Genomic DNA, 11,946 nt, shown 5'->3' with positions numbered 1-11,946 from the left:
CTGACAACTGAACAAAATGTGGCCTCCATCATTTAATTTATGAAGGTCAGAGAAACTAGTTTTGCATTTTTAGAGATTACGTGACCTCATTTAAAAAATACCGATTCTGAGGGGATTAAAGAGGATAAAGTACTGTGTATAAAACTGTTAACTGAATAAATTAGACTAAAATGAAAAAAAATAATAATATTGAGAGGACCCAAATGGATAGTAATGTTATCTCAAAGGAAAAAACAGACATCTAAACATCAGCCTGATTTTCAGAACATGGGTGATACTCTGTGACCTCTGAAGGGGGCTTCGGCAGTTCTCTCAGGAATCACCATCCTCTCAGTCACATCAAATGGGACAGCAGAGGAGGAAGGATCTTAAGAAGTTCTCTTGTTTTGCATGTTTCATGAGAGGTTTTTCAACCTGTCTGGATTTTCACTGCCAACTAAGTCAGTTTAGGAGAATGTCCTTCCTCTCAACTCCGTGCCTACTGACGCCTGATGACCCACTCTCCATTGCGTACGACAGATCACGAGGCATTTATGTCCACACTTTCAGTGTGTCAGGAAGTGGAGGGAAGTAGTAGTTTCCATATCCAGCATGCACTCCTGCTTTTCTGTTGGCTAATTCCTCTGCATAAAGACAAGACTCGGTAGGGAAGGATCAGTCACAGCCACTAAAATCAACTTTTTATTAATTTTAGTCCAAAAACTCTAGCATCAACTACAGTAACAATAAGTATCTATATGGTGTTTACTTTGTGTCCGATACTCTTCTAAGTACTCTTCTACAGGCTTTATGTCATTGAATACTCTCAGCAACTCTATGAGGTAGGTAGGTACTATTTTCATTCTCACTTCACAGATAAGAAAACGGAGGCACAGAGAGCTTAAGTGTCTCCAAGATCACACAGCTATCAAGTAACAGCTGGGAAGAGAGGAAGATCAGATTTCGTGAGGTCTGAAATTATATAACTTGGAGGGCTCTCTTTAAGATAAAGAATACCAAATAATGATGTGAAATTGGGTACAAAATTAATTATTTAGATTGAGAAAAAAATCACAATATAATTTTTAAGCTGATAAACACCATAAATTTCAGAAAAACCATAAAAATTTTAATTAAGTGCCTGACATGTCCTAAATAAAGATTTTTTCCTTTATTTTTGGCTTATATTTACTCTTTGATTGTCTCTTTATAAGATAATGAATTTGTAATATTTTCTATGGAGAGAACAGAAAGCTAATTCAGGCTTTATTCAATGTGATTGTTTAATATGGTTTTCATTATTGATAGTCTACAAAAGTTTTATTTGGCTTCAAAATTTATTAGTAATGACGTAAATATCTGGCATTACTGTCAAATTTGGGAAGACTTTTTTATTGTAAAATAAACTAATCTTAAATACTCTTCGAATTGATATTCATTAACCACTTTGTTGTGTTGTCTTCATAGTAGAATATTATATGAGTTTTATGCTTTCTTTGTCAATATCAGTACTTCATGTCATCTAAGCAAGAATTCTTTTTCTCGGAATGTTGATATGATTCAGTGATATACTGGAGCGCATAACAGATGTGACTTCCCACACTGGTGAACTAAATTTTGTAGTACTGCTACAGGTCTGTGCCCTAAAAATACAAGAATTCTGATAAATTCTTCAAAAAATATTCATCAGAAAGAGAAAATTATGGCAAGTTTATAATCATATGAGTTCCATGATCAAGTATCTTTCCGACAGGATCAAACTTCTGTTTTGATCAGGCATTTTTCAATACATCTGATTATAAGAAGAATTTTCTACAGACTTACTTCTTCCATACATTTCAAACCTTATTTCTGCTCCACTAGCTATTTATTTCTGGTGCAGGGTTCCACAGGACAAGTTCATATCTTCACATAATCTCTGACCCTGTACTTTCATGTGATTAGGTGAGTCAGTGGGTGGTGGGAATATTCCTGGATGGCTAGCAATACAAGCACAGGCAGCAATGACTTCACGCCTCATAAATATATCCAATTACATCTAAACTAAATGTGTCCCCAGCTCAAATTCTCCTTAGCTGAGTATGTGCCAGTCGCTCCAGTGACATCCTACACAAGGAAGTGTGATGGAAAGAAAGGTAGAGTGAAAAAAGACAAAAGTCTTAACTGATATGTGACCTTTTATATTTTAACATATGACCCTATAAATCCATGGTCTCTGAGATCTTAGAAGGGGGGTCTGTGCAAGTGAGGGGACCTGATGCTTCAGATTCATCAGTTTCACAGTAAATATCTCACAAGCCCCATCAGGGAGGGACTCGGGTAGGTGGCACCAGAGAGACCCCTTTCTTAACTACTGCATCACACTGACAGATGTGAAGCCAAGTATTTCTCAGAGCAATCATTTGCAGGTGTAATGTGCTACCCTATATCCAATTGTCAACAGGAAACTATAAAGTTTGAATAAATGTAAAAAGAAAGTTTTAGAATTTTCATATTCTATATTATTATGAATATGAACCCCAATTTGGGAACATTACAAAAGTTACAAAGAACACTGCTTTTGCAATCTAAGTGACTGTATATCAGAGTGGTCATTTCTTTTCAAAATTGTCACCTATTTTCTTATTAAAATTATTGGGGTGACATTGGTTAATAAAATCATATAGGTTTCAAGTGTACAATTCAATAGCACAGCATAGGTATATTGCACTGTGTTCACCGCCCAAAGTTAAATTTCTTTCTGCCACCATATAATTGATCCCATTTTTATTTAACAACTAAAATATTATTCTTCACCATTATCCTGAGAAAAGAATTAGATCAACAAACCTAAGCGTGTTCACCCTGGTATAATTTTGATCTTTTTCTCCTTTACTCCCATATTGTTTAGTAGATAACTCCCCAGCTGTGTGTATTTCATTTTCAATTTCTAATCTCCAGCATCCCAAAGCCCAGAGCAACCATGGTATTTAATAGAGGTATGATGAGTACTGTATGTCTAAGTTTTATCTGAACAAACAAAGCATGTCTTTGTGATCATTAATGATCTTGTTTCCCAATGTGCTAAAGAATTAGAATAAAAACAAATAGCTGGTCTTTTGTAGCTTAAAGGAATTAGGATTTCCCCTAGGTCAAATTTCCATTTGAATTCCCTGAAAGTACATGGAAATCGATATAGCTCGATAAAACAACTCTGCATTTGAGACATTACTAGAAGAAAAATATCACAATAGGCTCCCCCTCTCTTTCATCATGATTTTAAAAGGCAACCCTCTCTAACCCCCCACCCCAAATGTAGTAATTGATTGTTAAGCCATACCCATTCTGAGACGAGGTTATAGTTTTAAAAAATGAAATAGTTTATTAACTCTTTAAAGCAAATTCATTAGACAGAAATTTTGTTTAACTTTTTTTTTTTTTTTAAACTTCAGCACCCAAAACATTGTCTGGGCTGTGGTTTGTCTCATATATTCTTAAGACCAAATTAGAACTTCTAATTTGTTGGACACTATTTGCTAGGCACTTTAATAAGTGACTTACTGTCTAGTATTTCATTTGATTTTAACACCCCTATGAGGTACATAATATTCATACTGAGGAAACATATGCAGAGAGGTAAAATGACTTACCAAGGTCACACACTATATAAATGGTTCAGCAAGAATTCAAATTCCAAAAACCCTTAAATAGTAGGATATTCTGCTTCAAAATCTCATATGATAGGTATTATATCCATTTTATATTTGAAAAAAAAAAACAACTGGGGTTAAGAACAGTAAAGATATGTTATAGTGAATAAATCGCAGAACTGATTTGAAAACATCTTTTTAAAAAAATTTCTAAGCCCATGCATTTTTTCATTATGTTATTCTGACTTTCAAAAGAAGTAGTAGTCAACTACCACAGATGAGATGATCAATAATTGCTTAATGGATAAAGAAACGAATAAATTATCAAATGAAAAGTAACTGAGGCAAGCAAATGCGACAGGAAAAGTAAAAATAAAAGCTGAATAAAACTGAGGAAAAAAAAAGGAACCCCAAGCTTAAATCTACTAATTTTCCAAATAAAGCAGAAATTATTACTAAAATCTATAACTGCAAGAGATCTCAAGGGGTACTTCAGAAAGGGATGCTATTCAAGAGACCTAATGGATAAAAAGAAGTTAAAAAATACGTCCTTCATAAAAATACTCCTCAAACTAACAAAACACCAAAATAAAAACCCCAGTGTTTCATACCTAAATAATGATGGTATTGCTAAAACTATTGGAATGGAGATTCAAAAATTTCTTTGGGATCTTGTTCCAGGATTTAAATGTTTTCCAACCTGAGGTTCTTCATTATATGCAACCAACATTTAAACAATTTAAGTCCATTTTCTCCATTTCTGTCTGTGGGGAACTGGGAATTGCCAATCAGCCTCTACAGAGATGTGAGCCTTCTCTACCTTCATAACCACCTCCCATGGCAAATAACAACAAATGTGTTATTCAAATTCAGTGCTCCCACCATTTCAGGTCACGATGTGACCTATAGCCTCCAATGCTCTCAGAAGCAAATGGATGGCTAGAGAGGCAATTGTTTTCAGCAGATGCTAAAAAGAATAGTTCTTGGAGGAAGCTATTGGTTAGTAATACTCAAAATTTGGTACTTAGGATTTATCATTGCCCAGGATGTTAAGTTAGCATTGCACTTAAAAGTCATGGATTCTGCCTACAAACATCTGTCCAGCAGAGGCTGGCATGACATCTGCAGTGCTCCTATGGCCAACCAACTCCAGCCACAGGCCAGTCAGAAGGCAGTTCTCCTTTTTTTTCATAAGCAAGAAGAAAAGAAACAGCAGAACCAAATGAGTTGCCTTTATGTGATTATAGATTCTGGTTCCAGTTAAATGCATCAATAGCGAATTTATTGAATTAGGCCAAGACAAGTATCAACTGGTTCACATATTTGACCTTGATCCACCTCAACTCTCACCATACAGAACTGTTTTAAGTTTGTTTTGTTTTGTTTTGTTTTGTTTTTATAGAGAAAGCCATACAATATTCAAATTATATCAACTATTATTTATAAACTAATTATATTTAATATTTTCAATTTGCTTCTGGATCCTCTAAATATTCTTATCTTTCCTATTCATGAAAAACAACTGTAGGAATATGTGTATGATAATCATTTGACCCTTTTATGGAATGGTGACATATGAAAGATGACATTACGGTAGATAAACATCTATACCGGAGCTAGTACTATTAAACTGTATTAGTAATAATTGCTGGTGCTTTTTTGATGTGGTTCAATCATGTAACTTCTCTTTATTTACAAAAGGGCCCCACAATCATAAATGCTTTTTGGGGAGGAAGGGAGAAATATTTATTTTAATCATAATATTGCTAAAAGTAGATGTCCCTGTGTTTCATTTTCCATGTGCATACATCATTAGTCAAAGTCTAACCCAGGGAAGAAGAACTTGGGACACATGATTCATAACGAGAGGAAATATGCACACACTAATAAGAATATCAGGATGGAATCCTTTCAGGTAGATAGGGTGTTCAGTGAATACTGTAAATTCATAAACTATTTTACTATCAAAATGCCTACGGTTTTATGAAAGCATGAACAGTTATGAAGACAGTAAGATGACTAATGAAGAATATTCTTTGCTTTCTATTGGGAACTTCTGGTTGCTTCTAACTGTTTAATTTCTCCTCTATCTCTCTTTCAATTAACCTCCCTGTTTGTATTCAATGAGATGGCACATAATATGGAAAAAGAAAAAAAATCTTGCTGATTTATGAGTATTCTTTTATAAAGTGGCAGCTTCTTTCTACCAGATGCCTAAGTGTTGAAACTGAGAGGAAATGCACAGCACAGTAACTGTCCTCAGTGAGAAAATGTACCACAGTTTCCTGGGTTGTTTAATCAGTGGCTCACAGAGGCTTCTTTTAAAATGGCCCCTTAGGTGTCATTGTGGACACATACACAAGTAGGAAGGAGACAGGGGAAAAGCAATGGGATCTTTGCATGCCAAAATTTGGAATCACTGTTCCAATACTATGAAGGAGCAAAACAATGATTTCAAGGGTCTCTATACCTTGTAAAAGGTTCACTTCCAAGATTTATTTTTAAAAATAGCGGGTCCTTTATTTCCACACTGTAACTCGTATGGAGTACGAAAGCAACAAAATAAAACAAAACAATAGAAATGGAATTGTTAACAACCACAGCAAGATATGTTAAATTAAAACAAAAATCCTGTTTTGTTGCCAGACAACAGAAAGTTGTTCGAGAACAGGTCAACTGTGAGAAACTAACCATATAACATTGCCAAGGTCAGTGAGGACAACAATAGAATGATGTGTTTAGTAACTGTTGGTTGGCAAGTTAAATCTGTCCCATGGATAACTTTACGGTATACTTCCTGGTTTTCCAAGCTATATGTGCATATGTTTGTTGTGCTTCCTAGGATACATGCAGTCAAACTTTCCTCCAGCTGGAATCAATTCACTTCTACTGACTGGATATGGAGATGGCGGGGTCATAACATATGAGGGAGTCTGATTAGAGCCATGTTTTTTCGCCCTCCTGTGGTATGCGGGCATTCTAGGGTTTGAGCACCGAGCTGTTTGGTCATGGGGGAATTACATTGTCCGCCGTATATCCAAGAAAAGATACACAAATTGTGATTGTCAGATTTTTTCTGCCTCAATGTGGTTCTTGTGAAAAGCAGGAAGCCTCTCTTAGAGAATAGAGGAGGGGGAAGCCACATCAGAATGGTGGGGTGAGCCATCTGCAAGTGTTGTGAGTAGGTACATTTGCAGGTGACCTCAGTAGAACTACACAGTGCCCCAGCTGTAGGCAGTCAGCTCATATCCAACAGTGAGACCCTAAGAATGTTCCGCAGGTAAGAGTTAACATAGCAGGCCTGATCTTTAGAAGTTTGCAGGGCTGGCCCTTGGTTGGCATTTGGAAAGCTGGATGTTCCCTACACTGATAAGGTGATTTTGCCACCTGAAGCACTAAACACCTGCCTTTCTTCTGAGAGTCTGGAATTTTGGTGGTTGTGGCTGACAGAGGCTACCTCTTCGATCAGCCGCAACAAAAATCTCTAACTCCGAGTCTCCAATGGGCTTCCCTGGGCAGAAACACTGCACACATGTTGATGTATTTCACTGCTGGAGAAGGGAGCATGCTCCACGTGACCTCTTCTGGTGGCAGAGAAAGAACACAAGAAGCCCGTGCGTGGAATTCTCCAGATGCCACCTGATGGGTCTTTCCCCTTTCCAATACCTACTATAGCTGTGGGCACAACTACCTTGGCCCCTGTGCATCCTTCTAGTGGTCACCACATGCAGGGGTGGTAGTGGGATCCTTGAAACAAATGTCAGGGATGTTGGTAAGATTAGAAACGAATTTTATAAAGATACAATTATGACAATTCACAAGATGCATGTTATTTCAATTTTCCCATGATAAAATTCCTGGCTAACTAGTTCCTGCGAGCAGAAAAGTGAAGTCTGTAATACAGATGCGGTGAAAGAAGAAAACTTTTAAGATATTGAGACTCCCCCTAACCTCTTTACCAAATTTTACACTATAGACATAAAACCATGTGGAGAAATGGCATACCTCAAATTATGAAATTTTTGCCAGACTGTGCCATTTATAATTAATATTGTACACTTTCACTGAAGTGAAGGAGAAGTTTATTACAGTTGACCCTTGAACAATGCATGGCTTATGGGCGCTGATGCCTGAACAGACGAAAATCTGCTTATAATTTCTGACTTCCCAGAAACTTAAACTGTCCCTCAGTATCCTCAGGGGATTGGGTCCAGGACCCTTCACATACCAAAATCTGTGGATGCCCAAGTCCCCTATATAAAATGGCATAGAACAATGTATATACCACAGAGACTGAAAATAGCACAGGCATTTATTGACAAAAATCCACATATAAGTTATTCACACAGTTCAAAACCATGTTGTTCAAGGGTTAACTGTACTGACTTGTATTTTCTTTAATTAAATGTCTTAATTTTGGTGACTCAAATAATAAAAGCAAAGGTCTTGAATACCTTGAAAATATGGTATTATATATGTTTTGGATACTTCTGTATCTGTGCTAAATACCATTTACATATTAACATTTTTACCCTAAACAATTATTTGATTATTTTATTTCAGGAACATCATCATATTTTAAGAAGTGCAAAGTGCATACATTTGTTTAGGAACAGCTAGGCTTGTGCATTTTATTCTACTTTATTTCTTGTGGTACTACAAGATAAAGTCATAAAAAGTTAAACCTCTTTTTTAGATATTTGAGTATATCAACAAGTGCAAAGATATATGATTCTGGAATACGTAGAAGCCGAAAAGTCCATATATTTTGACTTTTTTTTTTTTAAAGCAAAAAATATTGCTGTTATGCCATGGCATTATGAAACACTAAAAAGTAATATTCAGTGAAAGCTTATTTACAAGAGAGAAACGAAATCATCTTTCTGTGCATCGATTTCTGTGGCCATCATAAAAAAAATTTATTATATTTCATGCTGTGACAGTTGTTCTAAAAAGAACTAAATTGCTATTGTGCAATGATAACCTTACTAAAAAAATAATTGTTTAAGAAAAATGAGTAAAAATTAATTAGAAGAAATAAGCTCTTCTGAGGAGAAAAACAGCAAACACTTTCATTGTAGCTGGAGGATAGATACAAAAGTGCAGCTGGCCTACCGATGGTACAGTGCTCTCCGTTCCAGCCCTGGCTGCATTCGCACTTGCCATCCTTGCAGGTTCCGTGTTCGGCACAGCGAGGGTGGCAGGCTCTCTGATTACATGCGGGGCCCGTCCAGCCTTCTTCGCAGCGACAAGTTCCCCCCATGCAAACACCATGTGAGCCACAGTCCACGGAACATATTTCTGTATTGAAAAAAGGGAAAACGGAACAGGAGAGAAGAGTCGTGAAAAGTGAGAAGGGGACTCGACAAGCATTCCTACATCTTAAACTCAAATTTGTGAAGGTGAAAAACACCATCACTGAAAATAACTCCTAAGTATTCAGACACTAAATAAATTTCAGCGTCAATTGCTAAGAGTATAAGTGGTAGAAGTTTACTGATTTTGTTCATCATTTAGTTTTCTGTGCTGCTGTAATTGTGCATGAAGTATACATGAAAATTTTGTTATAAATAACTTCCTATATTATATATGTGTGTATACACACACATAAAGGCTACTAACAAAACAGAACACATGATTTATAATGAGAGAAAAATACACATACATACGTATGTCTGAAGGTATCTTTTGGCAGCCAAGAATACATGCACACATATGTACACTGTTCCAAATTAATATAAAATTAATGAAATATTTCAGTGTCTAAAAAGGCATCTAACAGGAGTTAAGATTTCACCCCTATAGCAACAATTAAAAAGGGGTTATTTCTAATCCTACAGTTTAAATTTTTGAAATGTTCAGAAAATTTCATTAAAAAAAAATCTATTACAGCATGCACATTAGCTTGCTTCTGAAACATAGACACCCTGGGTAAATAAAAGAAATAGTGTTTTTCTTATTCAATAAATTTGTATTGTTGACAGATACAAGTTGCTTAGCAAAACTAGAGTGGAAAACCAGTTTAAACATATAACTATTGACTCTGTCATTTGACAAACAAGGTTTTTCAATTACTAGAAATACTGAAAGGAACACAGTGACCAAATGACTTCAAAAGCTATAACAATAGGTTAGGTTTTTAAAAAGAATTCAGGTGTCAGAGCAATTTTTTTTTAAAAAAAGCTTTCTTAAAAGCTTTATTTAACTAGATCTAACTGAAAAAGAGACAGAGAAAACTCTGAAGGGTATTTTATTTTTTACTCTCTACATATAAAGTTAAATAAAATTAACTATCTTCTTTTACTAAGACTGTAAGACTACTGTTTAATTGTAATAAAAATGCTGAACACTAAAACCCTGAAATCATTTCTAATGAACAGAAAATGCACTACAACCTTATTTTTAAATTAAAAAAAAATAGTAACTGTTTATGTAGTCACGTGTTCCCATTTTCCCCATTCATTGCCCAAATAACATCTCTTAGACACTGTAATTCTGTCACAGAGTGCTGCAGAATTTTAAACACTCTATCAAGGCACTGTGAGAGTTGTAACATTTCTTATAAAAAACAGGCGGACTATTAACTGGAAGAGAGTGGTATGTGTTTTTTCGTGCCACATTTTCTATCTCGTTTGAATTAAAATTTTGATTAAGAGATCTAAGATGGTTTGATTAACTTCAGAGGAACAGAACGTCAGCTCAGCTCCAGAAGAGAAGGTTTCCTTCTGAGGTACCCTTTTTATTCAATCTAATCAATTTTTCATTAGGGTAAAAGTGTTTATCAGCGTTTAGCACACTAGCTTTGAGCAAGGTGCGTCGATCTTTGTAATGAACTTATTAATTAGAGTTAATTTAATTGAAGTGGAATTGAAGGGCTAATTAATGGACAAACTGCTGATGAAGATAGAGGAAAGTTCTGTTGCTTTCAAACCTATAAACTTTCTGATGGAAATAATTCATTTCTTCTCTGGTAGCAGCTTAACCAAATGTTTCTTTGGGTGTAATATCTACTCTTATTGAATTTAGATATCTGAAGGTCATTTCCACAACAGCAGAAGAGGCAGCCAGTAAAATGTCTTGCTTTAGAATTCAGTTAGTTAGCAATTCAGAATTATACTGCCAGTAAACTTTTAATCACAAATGTAAATTAACAACGTTTTTGTAAACCTGAAATGAGAACCGTGTAACAAGCAGATAAATTTGAGGCATGTGAATCCAGATATTTTCACAGGATGAACATATGCTTTTTGAGATCTTCCCTCATCCTTCTAAGTAAGTTTTCTGTCTTTCTTTTGCAGCTAGTAGCAAAGTTTATTCAGTACTAAATTACTTTCTTCCAGAGTACTATACTCATTACTCGACTCTATATATTGAGATTGAATATATGTTAAGTTTCTGTTTTGCACCGAAGATACAAAGATGAATAGGATGAAGATCTTCACTAAGACTAGAAGGTCATTTTGTATACAGATATAATTAGATTTTCCAAGAGCAAAATCATTACATCAGCATAAAAAATTATTCTAAATATGTAAAAAAAATGACGTGGTTTTGGCAGCTAATTCAATCTCTTGATTAACCTTTATATCTTCTTTTGCTATTCATAGCAATATCATTTTATGAGGAAGATTGAATTACCTTTTGAGTTATATAATTCAGAAACAATCCTTTGTAAAATAATTCAGGTAATGTTAAATAACTTTATATGAAGCAAAAAGGGGCTATTTTGCTATTTCCTTCCTACTTGGATAATTGTGGGAAACAAATTCGAGTAATAATATTTCAATAAATATGACTTTATAACTAGTATTATTATGAGTATCTTAATGGTGGAGACATAAGAGACTGAAACTACGTACGTAGCTTTAACATACAAATGATTATATCCATAAAGTGAATATTTTTGGGGGATGCATTTTTTTTTAGCATAAAATCTGGAAATGTAAATAAATAAAAACAACAGAAATAACTAAATGCCTATTTTCATTACTGTAATTATAAAATATATTTTTAAGAACAGAAGACAACAAGTTAATGTTTTATTTAAAATAATGCCATAAAATTGCGCTTGATAAATGTTGGTTGGGGATGATTTTCTAAAAGTCCTCAGCGAGACATTCAAGGCCCTCTATAATCCAGCTCCCACTTCATGTTTTTACCCTTATTTATCTCACGCATGTAATTTGCTCTAGCAGTCATGCATTTTCTTACCAAAGCTTCTGTTTCTCCAAGTTATATGAATCAACCAGTATTTCTAAGAAGCAGTGTAAACATATTATAAACCTTGTCTGCCCCCAAAAATATATGGTGAAAAGATGAGGAAGGTAGAGGAAAAGGC

The 11,946-nt window shown here is 35.0% G+C and overlaps 1 protein-coding gene across 1 annotated transcript in view; it reads right to left on the bottom strand.

Moving 5' to 3' along the window:
- TENM3 (teneurin transmembrane protein 3) overlaps positions 1 to 11,946 on the bottom strand; it is a 400,387-nt gene that overhangs the window by 87,842 nt on the left and 300,599 nt on the right. The window contains 1 exon segment of the mRNA XM_025050015.1: positions 8,724 to 8,909. Coding sequence (XP_024905783.1) covers positions 8,724 to 8,909 — 186 coding nt within the window.

Source organism: Pteropus alecto, unplaced genomic scaffold (genome assembly GCF_000325575.1).
Source record: "Pteropus alecto unplaced genomic scaffold, ASM32557v1 scaffold24, whole genome shotgun sequence".
NCBI classification, from domain to species: domain Eukaryota; kingdom Metazoa; phylum Chordata; class Mammalia; order Chiroptera; family Pteropodidae; genus Pteropus; species Pteropus alecto.
Note: the sequence above shows the minus strand (reverse complement) of the source record. Positions and strands in the feature narration are given on the sequence as shown.